General features: G+C 29.8%; 4 protein-coding genes across 8 annotated transcripts; 1 reads left to right on the top strand and 3 right to left on the bottom strand.

Annotated features, from left to right (window-relative positions):
- Window positions 1-223: 223 nt before the first annotated feature.
- Window positions 224-20,236, bottom strand: LOC122537940 (60S ribosomal protein L31). 3 transcript variants are annotated; one of them, XM_043671613.1, is made up of 3 exons: window positions 20,223-20,236; window positions 508-734; window positions 224-406 (listed from the first exon to the last, which is right to left on the bottom strand). In XM_043671613.1, the coding sequence occupies exons 2-3, from the start codon at window positions 726-728 to the stop codon at window positions 256-258; spliced, it is 372 nt and encodes a 123-aa protein (XP_043527548.1). In that variant the 5' UTR covers window positions 729-734; window positions 20,223-20,236; the 3' UTR covers window positions 224-255. The 3 variants fall into 3 exon arrangements, with proteins under 3 accessions (XP_043527548.1, XP_043527546.1, XP_043527547.1); XM_043671611.1 differs by lacking the exon at window positions 20,223-20,236 and adding an exon at window positions 1,096-1,267; XM_043671612.1 differs by lacking the exon at window positions 20,223-20,236 and adding an exon at window positions 1,034-1,055.
- Window positions 1,762-11,850, top strand: LOC122537935 (THO complex subunit 2). 3 transcript variants are annotated; one of them, XR_006308740.1, is made up of 29 exons: window positions 1,762-2,221; window positions 2,371-2,414; window positions 2,884-2,975; window positions 3,080-3,193; window positions 3,293-3,408; window positions 3,499-3,629; window positions 3,714-4,093; window positions 4,177-4,355; window positions 4,472-5,061; window positions 5,142-5,376; window positions 7,557-7,674; window positions 7,776-7,938; window positions 8,029-8,210; window positions 8,304-8,588; window positions 8,667-8,779; window positions 8,865-9,060; window positions 9,145-9,273; window positions 9,341-9,469; window positions 9,531-9,788; window positions 9,869-10,017; window positions 10,095-10,224; window positions 10,295-10,400; window positions 10,596-10,630; window positions 10,699-10,809; window positions 10,893-10,953; window positions 11,032-11,093; window positions 11,474-11,546; window positions 11,625-11,689; window positions 11,808-11,850. XR_006308740.1 is itself a non-coding variant. In XM_043671602.1 (28 exons), the coding sequence occupies exons 1-28, from the start codon at window positions 2,031-2,033 to the stop codon at window positions 11,836-11,838; spliced, it is 4,395 nt and encodes a 1,464-aa protein (XP_043527537.1). In that variant the 5' UTR covers window positions 1,762-2,030; the 3' UTR covers window positions 11,839-11,850. The 3 variants fall into 3 exon arrangements, 2 of the variants coding, with proteins under 2 accessions (XP_043527537.1, XP_043527538.1); XM_043671602.1 differs by lacking the exon at window positions 11,474-11,546; XM_043671603.1 differs by lacking the exon at window positions 11,474-11,546 and having other exon boundaries at window positions 1,763-2,221; window positions 8,304-8,585.
- On the bottom strand, window positions 12,183-14,503 carry LOC122537938 (reticulocyte-binding protein 2 homolog a-like). The gene is made up of 4 exons (XM_043671605.1): window positions 13,752-14,503; window positions 12,998-13,658; window positions 12,777-12,904; window positions 12,183-12,712 (listed from the first exon to the last, which is right to left on the bottom strand). Exons 1-4 carry the CDS (start codon window positions 13,784-13,786, stop codon window positions 12,256-12,258), a joined length of 1,281 nt encoding a protein of 426 aa, XP_043527540.1. The 5' UTR covers window positions 13,787-14,503; the 3' UTR covers window positions 12,183-12,255.
- LOC122537937 (DNA repair protein complementing XP-C cells homolog) lies at window positions 16,570-20,113 on the bottom strand. Its single transcript, XM_043671604.1, has 5 exons — window positions 18,280-20,113; window positions 18,012-18,217; window positions 17,680-17,944; window positions 17,432-17,600; window positions 16,570-17,315 (listed from the first exon to the last, which is right to left on the bottom strand). The coding sequence occupies exons 1-5, from the start codon at window positions 19,891-19,893 to the stop codon at window positions 16,963-16,965; spliced, it is 2,607 nt and encodes an 868-aa protein (XP_043527539.1). The 5' UTR covers window positions 19,894-20,113; the 3' UTR covers window positions 16,570-16,962.
- Window positions 20,237-20,791: the final 555 nt, after the last annotated feature.

The following is a 20,791-nucleotide window of genomic DNA, read 5'->3' as shown; positions in this document are numbered from 1 at the left end:
TTTTAAAATCCAAAATTTCTTTAATTTATTCAGCGCAATATTTTTTGAATAAATGATCTTTAATATCTTTGGTTGAATATCAAACATGGGTTTTTTAAATATTATATTTGCAGTCTAAAAAAAATTGAACTTAAACATTAAAAAAGTAAAAAGCAGAAAGATCAATAAATGAAATTTAAAGAGATTTAATTGAGATTTAAAGAAATAATCATCAAGGCAAAGATTGGTGAAACCTATTTATTAATTAGAAATAAATCAATCTTGGCTTGAGTCAACATTTTCTGTCTGTAAACCTTTGAATGAACTAACTGGTATGTACGTAACAAGGGTATACAGCTTATTGGCAGAATCTTCATCGTCATTTCTTCTTCTGCTTAATCGTACACGAACTCTGAATGGTACATTCCTAAGAATATACAAATATAGATTAATACAATAAAATTCTAAGAAATTCAGACACTGATTAATCATAGATAATTGTAAATTAAATCAGATTTAAGAATTTACCTAATTCCTTTAGACCAAAGTTGTTTGTTGAGTCGTGTATCAATCCTCACATCTGGAGTTCCCATTTGTTTCTCAGCAAATTTGCGAATTTCTTTGATGGCTCGTGGAGCACGTTTTTTGAATCCAACTCCATGGAGACGTTTGTGGAGGTTCACTGTATATTCACGAGTAACAACCTCGTTAATAGCACTTTTGCTTTTCTTTTCCTTCGATTTCGCCATTTTATACTGAAAACAAAATTACAATGTGACATAACCAAATAATCTGTCATAATAAAAAAAAAGGATTATGTAAAATGATTCTTTTAAAAAAAATCAAATGTAGAATATACATTCTTACAAAATTAATATATATTTGTAGGACAAAACAAGTTTTACAATTGTGTAAATTATGTTAAACACAGAAAAAGTAGTAAACAAAATAGTTACAGCATGTTCTAATTTCAAAACATGTTATATTATCGACGGTAATATAAAAATTATATTGTTCTACAATAATTAATCGATGTAATTATACCAAAACTTAATTATTATTAATAATACACAATCAGATGTTGATTGATTTTATTTCAAGAGAAACTGATATTACCTCCCTATTCTACGGTCGAGCGTAAAAGAACTGAAGTTCTCTGCGTTCCTAAAATCATCGATTTTTGATAGGAATATTTTAGTAGGATTTAATCCATAAAATGTATTTTTAAAACTTAATAAACATATCAGGCTAATAAAATTATTGATAATTTATACATTATTACATATGTTATATAAATAATTACGAAGTCATTAATGAAGCCATTTAAAGGTCGCTGGTTGTTCCCTAGTGTTATATAAAATATAAATTTAATTTTTAGAATAAATCAATAATCTATAATTACATTTATATGCTATATATGTATATATATATAAGATAAACAACATATTTTTTTATAAATACAAAATAAGTAAAATAACTTGCGTGATTTAAAGGGAAACCAGAATAACAAAATGACTTATTAATACTATAACTTATTAATAAAGAATTTGTAAAATCTTTTCGTTGAAATTTCAACTAATCATTTTTCATTATGTTATTATTATTAATTTTAATTAATACCTCATCAATATTCGAAAACGTAGCTTTCTGTTCTGTAATACATTAGAATCTAGTGCCCCCTAGATTTTCATCGCATAAACTTTAACCCGTTGGGCAAAGTACATTTTCCCGTACATGAAATATAACTTTAATTTTTAGAATAAATCAATATTATACATTTATATTTCCTATGTATATACATTATTATGATACAAGCGTCTTTTTCACAAATGAAAAGTTCAAGAGAACAACCTGCTAATTTTATCCAAGCAGTTTTTACAACGTCAAAGTCAAGTCTGAAACAAAACCGTGGAAAGAACTTTTCGAGCTAATTTTATACTCAATTAACGGCAATTGTTTACCTCCTCTTTTATCTGATATTTTATTGGTAAATTAATTTACTAATTGAGGGAAATCTGTTGCCAGTAAAGATACCAAACTAGATATGATATATGGCGGAAGAAAGATCGCGCCACGATAGCTTCGAGGACGCTTGCAATGGTGGAAAATGGAGTCTATTAACCTGTGATGTTGATACAACTGTTTTTAATCATAAAAAAGCTTTTCATGGAATTAAAATGGCTGGTAAAGTGTGGAGTACAGATATATGGAAAGCATGGGATAAACATGGAAAAAACGATTTGTAAGTGGTTAACGCGTTAACGTCCGAAAGTGCGATTCGATTAATATTGAATTGATACTGCATACTTCTGTGCAATTGATGGTTGCAACTTATCTCTCCTGTTTCTCGCTCTTCTGAAGAGTTAATTGTCAATTAACAACTGTTTGCAGCCTCAAGTTAATCAAGCACAAATTTAAGGAAGGCAACACTGCAGGTGAGATTTCATGCTATTCGAATTTATCCCAACAGCTTGAGCCATATTTTCACACATAGTGTACAACTTTTCACCCATCTTAATCAATCATTATTTACGTTGCATTATCATTATTTTATAAGTAATACATCAATTTATAATATACTTTTTCCTCTCCTCTTTAATATGTAAGAAATATCATTGAATGTTGAAAGACCATAAAACATATTTAACCATTATTGTTTCCTTAGATTCTTTTATCCAGTAATGTAAATATTTATCATCAATGAATTTAATGAGTTTAATAAACGGCAGTTTGTTATGATTTTTCGGTTTTTTATCAATTTTATATTATTCTTATTTTTCACATACGCGAATGTATATATATTTTTGTAAATTAATATTTCTGAGATATCTTTTAACAAATAACATTTATTTCATATTTCTGTATTTTGTTATGATCATTGTACGATATTATCTTTACTTTTAGAATGGAGAAGAGGATTATACGAATTAATTTCAAATGGAATCCGTGGAAACATAAAAAGGGACAATGTTGTTCAGACATTAGGTGAACTAACAGTAAGTTCGACAATATTGCAATAGTTTGCTTTTGGCAATTATTAATCAAGTAATTCTGTTGTTCTCTCTTACTTAAAATACATTCTTTTTCTTTTTTTTTGCAGAATATTGATGCGGCAATATCATCTGCGATAGTGGATATATTTACACTGATAGACGCGGAGGCACATAACGAAGAAAGAAATAATTTTTACTATCTTGTAAAAGAATCAGAAAAGGTATCATTTTGCAAGATAGCAACAATGACTGAATTATTAACAATCTATTAAAATACTTCTAATGGCATAATTAACTTATGTCATTTGCTTTTTATATAGTTTCTCACAGATAGGATATTGAAGGAACGTTTAGACATTGACACATTGCAAGATGTAGGAACATTGAAAAATAAAAATTTCCAAATCAAATTCATCAAAGTGAAGACAAAATTGTAGTATGTATCTTTCCTATTTGTTTAAATACAATGTCCAGTGTAAAAGTTAAGTGAGTAAAGAAAAAAATTATGTAAAATGTTTATTTACAGTTATAAACAACGGAAGTTTAATTTATTTCGAGAGGAAAGCGAAGGATATTCTAAACTTGTAGTGGAGTTGAATCAGGAACGTCCAGAAAATGAAGTAGCATCGATATTGGAAATTGTTAAGTCTCTTATCGGTAAAACATTTCGTTCCGACACATATCTTGAATCGTACACGTCATGGTAATGAACAGAACTACACGACTATATAATTCTTTTAGGATATTTTAATCTCGACCCTAACAGGGTGCTCGATATTTTATTAGAAACTTTTGAGAATCGACCTCAAGACGATGCGCTTTTTATCCCTTTAATTCGCTCGTACATGAGTGATCAGCAGGTACTCTGCGAAGTTTTAGGATTTAAATATTGTTCGACTGTCAATGCTACTCCATTTTCATTGCAAAAAGTTACTGCACTTATGTTGCAACACGGTGTCATTAAATTGGACGATATATTGCCATGGTTAGTGCCAGATGATAAGACAATTATCAAAGAACACGAACAAGCAATGAAACAGGCGAAAGAATACGTTCGCAAGTTGAGTGTAATTTCTACGAAAGATAAGGAAGACGTACCGGAAGAGAAGGAAAATCCACAGGTACCTGAACAATTATGATTTTATTTTATTCGATTTTATCATTGAAAAAGATTTTACTTAATGCTGTTGCTTTTTTTAAAAAGGATAAGTACGCAAGTAATCAAAAGTTCGGATTATGTGAAGCACTTCTAGAAATAGGAGCTTGGGAAGTAGCAGAAAACTTATTTAATCGATTACCTGAACACAGTCTCACCGATCAACGTCCTATTGCATTAGCGCTGTGCAAAATGATTCAGTCTCTTATTGAACCTGTTTATCGCAAGTAATTAAATTCTATTTTACATTCGTATATCTACTCTCGAAAATTCAATGAAATGAATTCGAAGTGTGTTATTATAATTAAATTTTCTGATACTGTGTTATTACGTCATATTCCAGACATTGTATAATATCACCAAAATTACAAGGTAGAAGAATTCCGCAATTAAAGAGCTCCCTTGCTCCAAAGCCAATCGAGAGTCTTGAGGACATTCATGATCAATTATTACCAATGCTCATAGTCCTCGGTCCCAATCTACACCATGATCCCGTTCTGATGTACAAGATCATGCGATTGTGTCATGCAGCAATAAAACAGTGTCCATTAGACACCAATAAGCAACCAGTTGATAAAAATACTTTGTATTACGACGTATTGACTATTCTCGACGTGGCGTTATTGCCTTCATTGTCTTTTATGGACTGCAACTGTTGCGTTGCAGAAGAATTGTGGAACATTTTAAAGTACTATCCATATCAGAATCGATACTGTTTGTATGCCCGATGGAAGAACGACACGCCTTTGCAGCATGCTGCGCTTTTAAGAAAAAGGGCAGATGCGCAAAAGAAAATTAAGTCTATTATGAAAAGAGTGAGCAAAGAAACCATAAAGCCCGTAGGAAGATCGATAGGCAAACTTACACATTCGTCACCTGGTGTATTGTTCGATTACGTTCTTATACAAATCCAGTTATATGATAATCTTATAGGTATGCAAGTAATTCTACAAAAGATACATAAATTTCAAGTTCTATGTTTTAAATAATTTTTGTTGTTTCGTGGGTTGCAGGTCCTGTTGTAGATTCCTTGAAATATTTGACTAACATTTCTTATGATGTACTTGGTTACTGTCTCGTAGAAGCTTTAGCTGGTGCTGACAGAGATAGATTTAAGCATGATGGCACCAGCATATCTCTTTGGCTCCAATCCCTTGCTTCATTTTGCGGAGCCATATTTAAAAAGTATAATATAGAACTTACTGGTTTGCTGCAATATGTAGCTAATCAACTTAAAGCACAAAAAAGGTACATTACATTGAATAAATTAATTTTTTTTTAATATATAATAATTTATTTATTTCATGTTGTATAGATCATATTATAAACTTTGATTCCTTTTCATTTTGTAACAATTTATTGAAGAATTTTTAGAATTTTTTAAGTTAATTATTAAGAATAATTATTGTTAATGTGATATTTTTAATCTCTTTCTGCTCAATTTTTCGTAATTTTAATTAATTAAATAAAAAATAATAATCTTTTATTCTTTAAACAGCTAAACAAAGAAGATTCTATATTTTTTTTTTTTTGATTTGTTGTTTAGTAAAAAACAGACCACACAGAAAGGAAGTTAAAATATATTGTCGTACTTTTCAGTGGTAATATTAATACAAATTATTAATAAATCACAATTTTTTTTCTGTTAGTCACAAGAATATTTTTACTAAATATATATTATGTTCTCAAGGTTACATTTAAATACATAAAACTTGTCAATTGTATTTGAATTTTTTGCTAAAATCTATCCAGACAAACAGTGAATTTTTTTTAAATAGAGAGTTTTCATAAACATGGTTGTAATTAAGTGTATGTATAATATTGCAGAGGAGATATTCAAAACTAAAGCAAAAACTAAAAAAAGTTAAAATACAAATTTTGATCCACTGTTTGTAATTTCAAAATAATTATTGCTCATGAATACATGAAAAAAAGAATTGATTAAATTATAATAAATGTACTATGAAGACTTTTAATTGCAGTGAACATACATACACTGTCATTCTGCAGTAATAGTTCATAAATGGAAACACTCAATATCATTGATTAAATAAAATTTACAAAATTTTCATTGCCAATGATAATCTCAAAAGTGTGGCAATATAAGATTCTCTCTTCATGTTTTTCAAACATATCTTTGATTGTAATGTAATATTTTCGTTTTTTATATATTAATCCACTCAAAATTCCATAAAAATCCAATGCAAATAGTTGAAGGAGATTGATATAAATTGATATAAATGTTTGACATTCTGAAGCAAATTCTATGGATTTTATTTATTTCTGGATTAATGAATAATTATGAATCACAATATATTTTAATGAAATAAGAATTTGCTATTTTGGAATAATGAAATACAAATGATTTATGGGATACATATTCATACATATTTTATCTATAAAGGTAATTAAAATATAAGGAAAAATAATGATTGAAAACAGTCGTGAAAAAAAAATAAATGAATAAATATAAAAAAAATAAAAGAACTCACTTTTATATTGAATTAAATACAATAATTAAAATTCAGTTACTGGTATATTAAAAAGATATCAATGATCATAAGATGTCAACAACATGGGATAATAGAATTATTCGATTGATAACGACTGAGAAAATTAATAAGTTAAGATTTAAAGAATATGATTGGTGAGAAATATTGCCACCAATGCAATAAAAGCCTAGAAGGACAAGGTAAATACTAGATATTTATTTTATAGAATTTGCTTTAATATCTATTTAAGAAATTTTAATGTTGATGAAAGCATGTTTCAGACACGTTAACATATTTTGCATTATACTTTTTCTTTCTAGGTAAAAAATTTGTAAAAAAGAGAAAAAGATCAAAATTTTAATTAATGGATGAAAGGCTTTGGATAATATAATTTGAATGGAACAGATATAAAACGAAAGGTGATATAGACTAGTTAAATGTATGAATCTCTGCAATAAAAAGTATGAAACAAGGATTCTTTGTAATAGTTTTGAAAGGAAACAGTGGAGCTCTTTGTCGCAAAATACAATGTATCTAAAAAAAGAAAAGAAGAAAAAGAATTAGGATTAGATTACGAATGTCACACATTAAGGAAATAGCATTATTAGTAAATTTATATTTTGTAAAATATAAAAGAGGGATTTAAATCTTATTACAATAGGTTTAAAAAAATTAAGGGAAAAAAATTAGAGTTGTCTGATAATTTTTAAACATATAAATTCGTTTATATTGCAACGTTATACAAAAAACTCATAGCTATTACATCTACTGTCTTAGTTTTTACGTTTATTTTTACATTTTTATTTTATTTAAAAACATTCATTAACAATCATTGTTATTCGCAATGGATCTTATATAATAACTCCTATGAAAACCACGTAATGCTGCGTAATAAGAATATTAAATGATAATCATATTACTTATTTTTGTTTTCAGTCTAGATTTATTAATATTGAAAGAAATAGTACAAAAGATGGCAGGTATCGAAGCCGCTGAGGAAATGACTTCGGATCAATTAGATGCCATGGCAGGTGGAGATTTATTGAAGAATGAAGTAATTTTATTAAAATTTATATACATATCTATATATCTATATACACATATCTATATACATATCTATTATAAGAAATCCTACAGTTATATGAAAAATTTCAGGCCGGTTATTTTAGTCAAGTACGCAATACAAAAAAATCATCTCAACGATTAAAAGAAGCTCTAGCTGAACATGATCTTGCCGTAGCGCTATGCCTTTTAATGGCACAACAAAAACACTGCGTTGTGTATAGGGAAACGGATAAGTCTCATCTTAAACTCGTTGGTAAGCTCTATCACAATATTTAATTTTGTTGATGTTTCAAGAGAAAAATTTATTAGTAAATTTTTTATTATAAATTTTTTAAAATTATAGGTAAACTGTACGATCAGTGTCAAGATACATTAGTCCAATTTGGTACTTTCTTGGGATCCACTATGACAGTAGATGAATACGTGGAAAGACTTCCCTCCATACATTCTATGCTCCAGGACAATCATATACATTCTGATGTCGCATTTTTTCTTGCAAGACCAATGTTTGCACACGCCATTAACGTGATTATCACCATTTTTTTTTTTTTTTTAATATCACAATCGTATACGAATAAATAACCATGAATTATCATTATTATTCAATTCTGTTTCCAGATTAAGTACGATGCCTTGCGTAAAGCTGATCCAAATTACAAAAAAATGTCGACTGCTATGAAACAAGCAAAATATGCAGAAGCTGCACAAGCAGTTATGGCACCTGTTGCTCAATCAGTCAGACCTTTACATCCATTGAAAGTATGGGAGGATATTTCGCCACAATTTCTAGTGACATTTTGGTCGTTGTCTATGTACGATCTGTATGTTCCCGTTGAGAGTTATCAGAGAGAAATTAACAAATTAAAGCAACTCGCGGCACAAAGCGCGGATTCCAAAGATGTGGTGTGTTCATACCTTTTTATTCTGACGGTAATTTTTTATAGTTCATTCCTAAATTAATGTACTTTTTTCTTCTTTCAGAATGTTAGTAAGGGAAAGAAAGAGCAAGAAAGGTATACGACTCTAATTGAGAAACTACAAGACGAAAGAAGAAAGCAGGAGGAACATGTTGAAAAAGTATTTGCATATCTAAGGTAAAATTTGTTCAATTTAATATTTATACATTTTACTGCAAAATTTTACTGTAATATTATTGCTTTATTAATACCAATTTATTAGGCAAGAAAAAGATACATGGTTTTTATCTCGAAGCGCAAAATCAGCGAAGAATGAAACGATAACGCAATTCCTACAGTTATGTCTCTTTCCTCGATGTACATTTACAACCGTGGATGCCATGTATTGCGCTAAATTCGTTCACACCATACATTCTTTGAAGACTGCGAATTTTTCAACTCTTCTTTGCTATGACAGAGTAAGGATAATTTACCGAAAAGAAAGCGCTTCGTGTATTAAATACTGCATTATTTATCATATAATAAAAATAAAAATCTTTCAGCTTTTCTGTGATATAACATATTCAGTTACCTCATGTACCGAAAATGAAGCAAATCGTTATGGAAGATTTTTATGCGCCATGCTGGAAACAGTGATGAGATGGCATTCTGAGAAAGCTATATTCGATAAGGTATATTAATTTACAACAAATTCGATGAACCTCCAAAATTTTATTAATACACATATTCTTATTTTAGGAATGTAGCAATTATCCGGGATTCGTAACGAAATTCCGTGTTAGCAATCAATTCTCTGAAGCTAACGATATGGTAGGATTTGAAAATTATAGACATGTGTGCCACAAGTGGCATTATAAAATCACAAAGGTAATGACTTTGCGTCAAGATTATCTTTCCGGCTGTAAATCAATATACATCATATTTACAGGCAATTGTAGTTTGTTTGGATTCTAAGGACTATGTACAAATAAGAAATTCCTTGATAATATTAATAAAAATATTGCCACATTTTCCTGTCTTGGCAAAATTATCACAAATTCTTGAACGTAAAGTAGAGAAAGTGAGAGAGGAAGAACGTGGGCAACGCCAAGATTTACACGTCCTGGCTACATCGTACAGTGGCCAACTAAAGGCCAAAACTCCGAATATGATTCGCGAGGCAGATTTTCATCACGTGGGGGATAAGGTCTGTTTTATTATCAATTATTCGTTCATTCGGTATTATCTTTCTTCGTTGAAAAGTAATTCCTGCATTTTTTTTGACAGGCTGGAAAAACGCAAGATACTCCAAATAGTGATGTCTCCGAGAAAGTTGGGGATGGAATATCGGGTAAAGAGATTACAAACGGCGACACCAGATTAGAGAAAGAAAAAGATCAACGAGAAAAACGAAGTGCATCGAATCAATTGCATCAGTAAGTTGCGTAATACGTATTTTAATTTTCATTGAATAAACGATTAAAAATTGTTACTGAATTTTCATTAAATGCAGTGAAAGTTCGGAAAAAATTAGGAAAAAGGAAGAAAGCAAAGAAAGTCTAGAAGGGAAAGACAAATATTTAAAAAAGGACGAAATCAAGGAAGATGACACGATAGATAAAAAAGACCGAAAATACTACAAAGTAATTATAAATTTTTTGCAAACTATATTACGTAATAACCGTATTACCATGTTCTTAATCTAATTTACAGGAGGAACATTATTATGGCAGTGCTGTAGATAATTTAGACCGTGATCTTTCTAGTGTATCAAATAGTAGTGCTAGTTCCGGACCAACACAAGATGGATCAGACAGAGGTTTGCATTAAAAAGTTATAAATACGTGCCATGAAATTACATAATCAAAATTTTCTTACTTCTAGTATTTTTTAGGGAGTATAAAGCTTATGTTGAAAAAACGATCTAGTAAAAAAATATACTTCAACAAAAAATATAATATATATATCTTTTATTCCAAATTGATAATCCAAAACTGATACTCTCTAATTTCAGATGCCAAAAGAAGAAAAGTTGAAAATGTACAAAAGGTAAGAATTATTAAATTTTACAATAATGTTTTTTATATATTATGTGGTTGGATTTTTAATGTTAACAGGAGGGGAGACGTGCCGAAGGAAGTCTCGACAAAAAGGAACGCTCAAGCAAAGGCAAAATAAGAGATGAACAGAAAGAATTGCGCAGAGAAAAGAAATTCGCACGAAAAAGGGTATGTTTCGAGTTTTTAGTAAATGACTTATTAATAACATATTCTGAATATAATATAATTTATTTCTATTTCATATTTTGCAGGATAGAACAGATGAATCAGCAGTGACAAATGAACAGAAAAGAAGAAAAGATGATGAGAAAGGTAGAAAATTTTTCCAATAATTTAAAATCTATTTTAATCTCAGTTTCTTTATAATTAAGTAATAAAAATTGCTTTCAGCGAAAGGAACACATCAAAATGGTGATATCCCCGAGCATAGAGAAAAGCATCACTACAACAAGGTTAGTAATTCTAATTGAAATTTTCTGCTATTCATTGTCGAAGATATAAGAAATTATATTTTTATTAGGACGTGTTCGAATAATTTCGAATAATTTCGAATACTTTATTCGTACGACATTTTATTCGAATTTAATAGATTCTCTAAGGTATTTGTGTATTGTTAAAAATGGTCATAAGTAGGTCATTACTTGTCTTTCCCATGTATTTTTATACATTCGCGATAACAATCCTATTGATAGACAGACAACACATTTCGAAAAAAACGTGCTACACTTTTTTCGTATATCCCATTACATCAATCTTACATTTTGTCCCAAACATTTCTCCCCATAAATTAACTTTTTAATAATTTTTCTAACACTATTCCTTGACCCCTTAGTTGATAAAGACGTCCGCTTCGAGTACATTGAAAAGACGAAATGGGAGACAATAGCAAAGACCAGAAAAACTAGGTGATACTATCAAATACCCAAACGCCAATTGCAAGATAACATGACATTCAGAAGATTCATATGAGAATGTATTTTCAGGAAAAGTCACCCTACACAAAGGAGCGTACTCATGAACGGGAAGGCCGTGAAAGCCGGGACAAACAATATCCTTTAAAGACACATGCTAAAAATCGAAAAAAATATTATACTTCGTAAACTCTGTATAAAAATCGTTTGTATTATTTTAAAAGATAAAGAAATATAATCCTTAATTCTGAGTACTAGGAGAAGTTCGGATCCTAAACGGAGATGATGTACAACAATGGAAAGAATTTGACTTAACATTTTATATACTACGTTTGGTGTTGCATGTAATTAAGGTAGAATTCAAATAATAAAGAAAAAAGATAGAGAATAATTTGTATATTATATTAACGTCCAATTTTATAAAATAAACTAGGTAATAAAAGCACTTTGTTCTATTCAGTCTTAAATTTGTATATACGATTAAAATTTTATATAATTTATAATAGGAATTATCAATGAACGTAATAAATAATCATTGATATAGCGCTTGTTTCGTTTATTATTCCTGATGTTTTTTTAAAAATCCAGAAAACATTAATTTTTTTTTATGCAAAAGAAAACTGACATAAATATTATATAAATCATCATTTTTTGATTTTTCTTTATTTTATTTCTATCAGATTACTGTAAGTTATGTTATATGTTACTGCGATTTATTAATAAAATTATGATAATACTGATCCGCTTTTAAACTTTCTTCTTCTAAACGTTTAAGTCTCATTTTTGCATCTTGGAGAATATCTTCTGTTGAGCTGCTTTCGCTAATAACTGTATTCGCATTAATAGTTTGTGTTGGAACTTCAGTTGGTCTCAACGAGCGTATTCCCTCCACTTGTCGAGACAACTGAAGAGCTCGTTGTGTTATTTGTTCTATTCTTAATTGTTGCTCTTGAATAAGAGCATTTAATTTTTCTTTTTCTTTAATGAGGACTTCAATTTTATCCTGTTGTACATCCTTTACAATATCCGTTTGTATTTCAATGCTTTGTAAAAAATGATTAGATAATTTTACTGTATGTTCAGTCTGTACACCTCTCTGCATACGAACTTTTTTAAATTCTTCTTCTAGTTTTTTAAGATCTTCTTGTTCCCTTTGCAATCTACGGAAATCAGAATGTATGATACAAACAATTATTAATTTAATATTATGATTCATAGATGTACCTGTCTGCTTTTTGTAATAATAATTTTTCCTTCAATGTTAATTCCTTTTCTTTTTGTAAAACTTGTTTATTATTCTGTATTTTTTCTTTTAGTTGTTTTTCTCTCAAATTCATATTATGTATCATATTCTATAAAAAAGATTTATATTTCCTTATTTTATTAATTAAATTAATTAAAATTTCCTAATTAAATTAAAATCATAGAATAAAAATTATCATTACCTGAACTTGATGCAATTTTGTATTTAATATTAAAAGTTGGTCCTTAATGACCACTGCCTGCTCTTTCAATATCATTTCCTTCCTACGTAATTTATTATCCATCATTTGTTTATGCGCTGATATCTTGCTTTTCAAAACAGTTAATTTTTTTGTATAAAAATTATTAAGTTGCCAAGAAACTTCAGTTTGAGTGGATTCATTACACAGAGATATTTTTTCTTTTATTGGTACATCATTGTGTATGTTATAAGAGAACATAGTTATAGACTTCAATATACATAAAAGAAGAGGCATATCATTTTTTGTGTATTGTGATATAACATATTGTCCTTCAGGATCACGAGGATTAATACCTAACGTTTCCAAAACATGCAATATATAATCATTTTGTAATTTTTTATTATCCTTTTCATTGTCACCAGATATTTCAACTGTCTTGTTAGAAAAATTAACTAACAATGGTGCTTCGCTGGCAAATACAGATAGTGTATATTCGTAATTATGATTCAATAAATATTCTGCTATTAGTAGATCGTAAATATACTGCTTTGCAGATTTGGGCCCATAATCTTTTAAAGTAATATTTTTACTTTTTAACGCATTTATTAAATTTTGACGAAGATGCGTTCTTATGTTTGATATTACTCCACATTTTTCAAACCTAAAATATAAAATTAAATATTGAAATAGAAGTTATTGTTTGAGAAATTTAACCTCAAAATATCTTCTAGTTTTTATATTTTGTACAACTTACCATTTATATAAACTACTATAATATTCTGGATCCATTTTAAATTCAAAATTTAAAATAAAAGTATTATAAAAAGTTTTTTCATAAAAGATTTAATCTATATTGTTTAGTAAATACTTTTGTATATATACAAAGTGCAAATCCCACTTTCTGTAGTATATCGATATATCGATAATATTCAAATAGTAACGGTCATAGATCGATAAACAAACAATTTATACAAATATATATATATACAGCGTGTTACCTGTAACGTGACGCACGATTTTTCACCCACTTACAACCATTTGACAAAAAAAAAGTTTAGAACAAAAGTTGAACGGTAGAGGGCGTACAGTTGGTGTCCTTGGTTTATATCCTATGTTAAGCCTATGTTTATATTCAGTAATCTATCAACTATGTTTACATGGTCTTAGAATCAAATACGACGAGAAGCTAAATGTTTCAAATTTCCACTATTGTAACTGGAGTAACATGTTAATAAAAATATCATGTAATATGTGTTTTGAATTCGTCTCGATGTTCTCTACAATACGGTGGGAAAAAAATTATGTGTTCCTATTTGTTTAATCCAAAGTGACCTTTTTTTTTGTTATTAAAACAAACAGTTTTTGAATTTTTTTATTGACACCTACTGTACACCCTCTACCGTTCGACTTTTGTTCCAAACTTTTTTTGTCAGATGGCTGTAAGTGGGTGAAAAATCGTGCGTCGCGTTGCAGGTAACACTCTGTATATGTCTGTCCTTGTCGCACGCTGTCTATCGCGTCTATGTGTCTGTCCTTGTCGCACACTAGTGTCCTCCTTGTCTAATGACGCTAGACAAGGAAAGCAATAGTGTGCGACAAGGACATCCTTCGATCTATTGAAAAAAAAATTCAACTTTTTACATATACGTTTCTCCAGGACAAAACACACATAGAAAGAAAGCGAGGAACCTAATTTTAAGGAGGCATATAAGAAAGTTCGCAAATTATTCCTCTTAATTAGGTTTTTTCATAATTAGTGTAAACTGTCACAAAATGGGCATGGTGGCGCCATCTAGCGGTAACTCACTGGTACTAATTATTTATGAAAATACTTATTTCTGCATTTTATGGGTCAAATGAGATATGAAAAGAAAGCTAAGGGTCTAATTAGGGTAGTACAATCGCCAAAGTTCACCATTCATTTCGCTAAATTAGGTTTTTTCGCAAATGAAAATTTCTCTGTTTTACGGGGTAACAAACACTAGCGCCGCGTTGTGGCAGACCGGTGGAACTAAACGCTCTATAACCATATAAGAAAAATAATTAATTTTAATTTTTCACGCCACAAATTTGCACTCCACGAGCATATATTTTGAAGATAATACTATTAATTACATTCGCAAATAAATCTGAATCAAATATTCACTATAGTTTGCAAGAAATTATGCACACACTACTGGCAGTGCTACTGACGTAGACGAAACATTCAAACATTCTTTATATACGTAAATTATACTTAAACAAAACATAGAACGCAAGCTAAGGGTCTCTGAAATCAAGTACGCAACCATAACAGTTCATAAATGATTCCTCTTAATTAATTTCTTCTCGTAATTTCTGGAAAAACTGTCACCTGTCAATGTTTGGAAGAAATGGTGGCGCCATCTATTGATAACTCAGAGGTACTAAAAGTAAAAAATTCTGTTTTTAGTACCACCGAGTTATCAATAGATGGCGCCACCATTTCTTCCAAACGACAGGTGACAGTTTTTCCAGAAATTACGAGAAGAAATTAATTAAGAGGAATCATTTATGAACTGTTATGGTTGCGTATTTGATTTCAGAGACCCTTAGCTTGCGTTCTATGTTTTGTTTAAGTATAATTTACGTATATAAAGAATGTTTGAATGTTTCGTCTACGTCAGTAGCACTGCCAGTAGTGTGCGCATAATTTCTTGCAAACTATAGTGAATATTTGATTCAGATTTATTTGCGAATGTAATTAATAGTATTATCTTTGAAATATATGCTCGTGGAGTGCAAATTTGTGGCGTGAAAAATTAAAATTAATTATTTTTCTTATATGGTTATAGAGCGTTTAGTTCCACCGGTCTGCCACAACGCGGCGCTAGTGTTTGTTACCCCGTAAAACAGAGAAATTTTCATTTGCGAAAAAACCTAATTTAGCGAAATGAATGGTGAACTTTGGCGATTGTACTACCCTAATTAGACCCTTAGCTTTCTTTTCATATCTCATTTGACCCGTAAAATGCAGAAATAAGTATTTTCATAAATAATTAGTACCAGTGAGTTACCGCTAGATGGCGCCACCGTGCCCATTTTGTGACAGTTTACACTAATTACGAAAAAACCTAATTAAGAGGAATAATTTGCGAACTTTCTTATATGCCTCCTTAAAATTAGCTTCCTCGCTTTCTTTCTATGTGTGTTTTGTCCTGGAGAAACGTGTATGTAAAAAGTTGAATTTTTTTTTCAATAGATCGAAGGATGTCCTTGTCGCACACTATTGCTTTCCTTGTCTAGCGTCATTAGACAAGGAGGACAGTAGTGTGCGACAAGGACAGACATATAAACGCGATAGACAAGGAAAGCAATAGTGTGCAACAAGGACAGACATATTTGCGCGGTAAATAAGGAGGGCGATAGCGTGGGACAAGGACAGACATATCTGTACGGTAGACAAGGAGAGCAACAGCGTGCGACATGACAGACACATACATACGTTACCTGTATATATACATATCAATTTATTTTTTAAAAATTGACTATTTTTATGTAGACTACTTGTATGTACATTTTATAGAAATGTCGTATATAAATTAAATACCATAATTATCGCTAATATATTATATTAATATCAATCAATTGGCAAAACAATCTACAAAACGATCTTAATAATTACAATGCTTTTGAAAAATATTGAAACAATACTTAAATAAATTGTAGAAAATACAATTTGAAAAATACCGAACGAAAAATTCATGTATTTCTCTTCATATTGTATATACACATATATATTAAAATTTTATACATATTTAATTTATAAGAATCTAATTCGTATGATTCTTTATAGTAAAGAGTTTCCTAGAAAATTTCTTATATATTTAATTCATTCTTAGTTTATATTATAAATAGTAATACAACGTAATAATAAGTGCATAGTATCATTCCTGTTAATATCACTAACGTTTTTACAAAATAAACCGATAATTTCGTTTTACGATTTAAAATACTTTAGTCTTCTTTGTGCTCGTTTTCTTATCTTTCGCACGTTTTTTAGTTAATGTTTTAGTTTCTTGCGAAAACTCGTATCTTGCTGCCAGTCGTTCTCTTATAAGCAAACCTTGAATCAGTCTCTTCCAATTTCCATAAATTCGTTTCTCTTGTTTTTCTTTATTTCGTTTAACTGCTTCAACTTGTTCAGCTTCCCAAGCTTCTCGCAAAGTATCCTCGTACTCAGAACAAACGATGTAGCCTTCAATTGCAGGCACTGCACCCATACCTCCGAAATTAAAGCCTACCACGGCTGGTGCACAATCAATGTTAAGTTTACGGGCAATTCGATTCAATCCTGGAACTATGTTATAATATATTAGTCTCAATTTTTATCTCTATTATTTCTATTTATTTTTACATATACAATTAGTTCAGAACGAATAATTTATACATTTAATTAATTCTTCAGTAACTTACGATTTATATGAACGGTGCCTTTTGGAAGCATGCATTGTTTGAACAGATCGACATTTCCATACTCATTTCGTGGAACAATACCATCTTTGGCTACTGGTGGTTCATATTCCATAGTTTGCCATTCACCAAATACTTCTAACGGTGAATCCTTAATTTTCAATCCGGAAAGCTGTTGCAATTAAATCATTTTACAAGTTTAATTATCGTCTTTCATAGACAACATTTACGAATGAGGAAATCATGTGTACCTTATCGTATTTTGGACGAGATTTGACTATTTTATAAGGTTCTTCATTAGGTTTCACAACTCTGGCTTGTTTAAGCCAAGTTTCTCTTGAACGAGCCGTATGTACACAGTGACGAGAGTAAATAGCTTCACCCGTAGAAGTATGTCCTAGAGGAACACAATCTGGAGGATATAATACCTCAAATTTGAGTAAATGTCTTTGAATGACATATAACGGATGACCTTTGATCTCGCTAATCGTTTTAGGCAAAGGTTGCTCTAATTCCCTGCAATTTAATGAAATTGTTAAACAAATAAATATACGTATTGTAATAAATAAATATGCCTAAATACTTTTGTAACAGCATTTCATCTTCGGCTCTAGAAATGGCAGTATTTTTTTCCTTCCAATAAGACAAGGTTTCACTCCACCATTTTTCATCAATTCGTTGTTTACGTGTGACTGTAAGCCATTGTGCACAATAGCGTCTAGTCACGTCTTTTAGCAAACCTTCGGAATTCCAAGCTACTACATATAATACAGGCTTTGTTGCTCTTTTCTGAACAGAGTACAATCATTATTACATGTTGGCAAATATGAACTGGCTAATAAATTACTCACATATACTTCAGTTACACAATGAATTTTTTCATCCATTACGCTTGCACAAATCCAACTCTCCTCTGATTCTAAATATATTTCAGCCCAAATGTCTTGCCTCCTTTTTGTTTTATTTGTTTCATCTTCGCTATCAGAGGATATTAATTTTGTATTTTTTTTCCTAGTGTTCTTACAACTTTGTGATACTTCCTCTTTATCATTATTCTTTTTCAGTTTTGGTTTAGGCTGAAATTCTGTTTCAGAATCTGTTGAATCTTCTATATAATACTTTGATTTTGTGTCATCTGTTTTTGAAGATATGTCTGTAGAGTTCATTACTTTTGTGGTATTAATTTTATGAGATCTTAATTGTCTTAAATTAGACAGACCTTTCTCTTGTACTGCGGGTTGAGCTACATCTTTGTTTTCAGTACTTTTAGTATTTGATTTTTTAACTCTCTTGTTTTGTACTTTTGAATGTAAAATTTTAGCTGCCCTCTTCTTGGCTTCTGAATTAGCATTTTTTGTTGCTTCTGAGCTATTCTTAATTACATTAGTTTCATCAGAAACTTCTTTTTTACTTTCCTTTTTCTTTGAACTTCTCCCTTTAGTTGTAGTACTTTTACTTGTTGTTGCAGTTTCAGATTCCTTATTGTCTGATTTAAACAGTGGGTTATCATTATATATCCGATGAGGGGGGCAAAGAGAAATAACTAATCTACAATTTAAACCCAAAGCTCTCAATGTAGCAATATACAATAATACCAATTCCTTATAATTTGAGATCTTCTTTTCCTTCAGTATTTTTAACAAAGTTTCTTTGTCTATTTGTTTGTTGCCATTGCTTTCAACAGACTCAAGTGTGAACATATGTTTGAACCATTTTGTAAACTTCTCTAAATATGTAAGATCTATTCTCTTCTTTGGATAGTTAGAAGTGGAAATCAATGATAACACACTAGCCATTATCTCAGGCTGATTTATCTGATGGTTCAGGTGAAATCCATAAGCCAACCAACAGAGTAATCCTACTTTCTCCACTAATATCTGAGTATCTCTTAATCGTTTCCTCAAAATTGCTTTCAGATCTGGCTTTCCCTTTTTCTTTTTGTTAATCATTAAACTGGTGCCTGGTAAGATAATCTTGACACCATCCTTTGGAATAGTATATTCATTAGGAAGCTCTGCATCTTCCTCGTTCTTTGCTATTCCATTTACAGAAAGCTTTTTGGAGGGTGAACTTACACTACTCTCACCTTGGAGCAACAGTTCGTTTATTTCATTAGATGATGTGACATCTTTTATATCACTTTCCACTTTTTGTGCCTCTTTTTTTTGCAACACAGGATAGTCTGAATGCGATTCTTTTTTTTCAGCGTTTTCATCATTGAATTTGAGTTTTTGTGAATGTTCTAAGTTTTTTAAAACTTGGGTGAAAAGTTCAATATTGCCTGTTTGGTTGATATCCTCGAAATCCTCGTCGTCGGTGTCTTCATCATCGGTGTTGATTTTATCCACAATTGCATCATCGGGATTCTTTTTCGTGAAAAAGCTGGAATTTAAATTAATTTTCTCTGGATCGACCAAATATTCATTGCTACTATCAGAACTATCGTCCTCTGATAAGTCACTCATTTCAAAAATACTTTAAAGCCAAGAATTTCTTTTATTACAGTTTAATTTTCACATCAATGTCTTACACCATGTTGCAACAAGTTTCTTCATTCCAAGACAAGACAAAATTCTGTCCTGTTCGTTCAATTATATTGAAATCATGTTCTTATATATCATGAAATATTTTTTGTTTATTTAAGTATTATACAAATATGTGAGATTGGGAACTAAATATATACATCACATACCGGGTGTTGTAAAAAGACATAGATGTTTCGCGTCTCGTACTATACGAAATTACATCATAATTTTCGTAATTTTACTAATTTTTGCAAGTTTATTATTGTTACTTATTAATAATAAATAGACTAGATTTTTTAATTTTCCTACAAAAAGATATTAAGCAGATTTAAGTCAAAAAATTTACAAAAATATTCTACTTGATTTTCCCAATGTATTCGGTAATCATCGAAAATTCAACTTAAATATCACCTAATGTAAATTTAAAAATTGATAAAAATCGATCTGTTATTAAAAAATAAAGTATTGAATGTATTGTTATTACTATTTTTGTAGTAACAAATATTTTTCATAATCCTCAGTACTGTTCATAATGACTATACATATATATATATATATATACATATCTACTTATTTTATTATATATTTTTATAATATTTCTATTATTTCAATTATTATTACGAAAAACTAATAGCATTCTTAATCATTGAAAAGTATCATAATTATTTTTTTATATGTGTCAATCAACTTCATAGATTATTTCAAAATTCCTCAGCTGATTAATAGCAGCATGTCTATAAAAAATATTGGTATACTTCAAATAAATTTTGTTACATCTTTTTAATGTTTAGAATCAAGTCTGCAAATATACAATTATTGTAACATATTCTGTGTAATC

The sequence above is a fragment of the Frieseomelitta varia genome, unplaced genomic scaffold (genome assembly GCF_011392965.1).
Source record: "Frieseomelitta varia isolate USP_RPSP 00005682 unplaced genomic scaffold, Fvar_1.2 scaffold_940, whole genome shotgun sequence".
Taxonomy (NCBI): domain Eukaryota; kingdom Metazoa; phylum Arthropoda; class Insecta; order Hymenoptera; family Apidae; genus Frieseomelitta; species Frieseomelitta varia.
This window is presented reverse-complemented; position numbering and strand designations above follow the sequence as displayed.

What these genes read in the sequence shown, in the direction of transcription:
- LOC122537937 (XM_043671604.1), bottom strand. Translation starts at nt 19,893, where the DNA reads ATGAGTGACTTATCAGAGGACGATAGTTCTGATAGTAGCAATGAATAT. An exon ending in ATTGTGTAACTGAAGTATAT is followed by an intron (nt 18,218 to 18,279) that starts GTGAGTAATTTA and finishes TACTCTGTTCAG; the next exon opens with AAAAGAGCAACAAAGCCTGT. An exon ending in GATGAAATGCTGTTACAAAA is followed by an intron (nt 17,945 to 18,011) that starts GTATTTAGGCAT and finishes ATTAAATTGCAG; the next exon opens with GGAATTAGAGCAACCTTTGC.
- LOC122537938 (XM_043671605.1), bottom strand. Translation starts at nt 13,786, where the DNA reads ATGGATCCAGAATATTATAGTAGTTTATATAAATG. An exon ending in CAAAATTGCATCAAGTTCAG is followed by an intron (nt 12,905 to 12,997) that starts GTAATGATAATT and finishes TCTTTTTTATAG; the next exon opens with AATATGATACATAATATGAA. An exon ending in TTATTACAAAAAGCAGACAG is followed by an intron (nt 12,713 to 12,776) that starts GTACATCTATGA and finishes TGATTTCCGTAG; the next exon opens with ATTGCAAAGGGAACAAGAAG.
- LOC122537940 (XM_043671613.1), bottom strand. Translation starts at nt 728, where the DNA reads ATGGCGAAATCGAAGGAAAAGAAAAGCAAAAGTGCTATTAACGAGGTT. An exon ending in CTTTGGTCTAAAGGAATTAG is followed by an intron (nt 407 to 507) that starts GTAAATTCTTAA and finishes GTATATTCTTAG; the next exon opens with GAATGTACCATTCAGAGTTC.
- LOC122537935 (XM_043671602.1), top strand. Translation starts at nt 2,031, where the DNA reads ATGGCGGAAGAAAGATCGCGCCACGATAGCTTCGAGGACGCTTGCAAT. An exon ending in AAACATGGAAAAAACGATTT is followed by an intron (nt 2,222 to 2,370) that starts GTAAGTGGTTAA and finishes AACTGTTTGCAG; the next exon opens with CCTCAAGTTAATCAAGCACA. An exon ending in AGAAAGCTATATTCGATAAG is followed by an intron (nt 9,274 to 9,340) that starts GTATATTAATTT and finishes TTCTTATTTTAG; the next exon opens with GAATGTAGCAATTATCCGGG.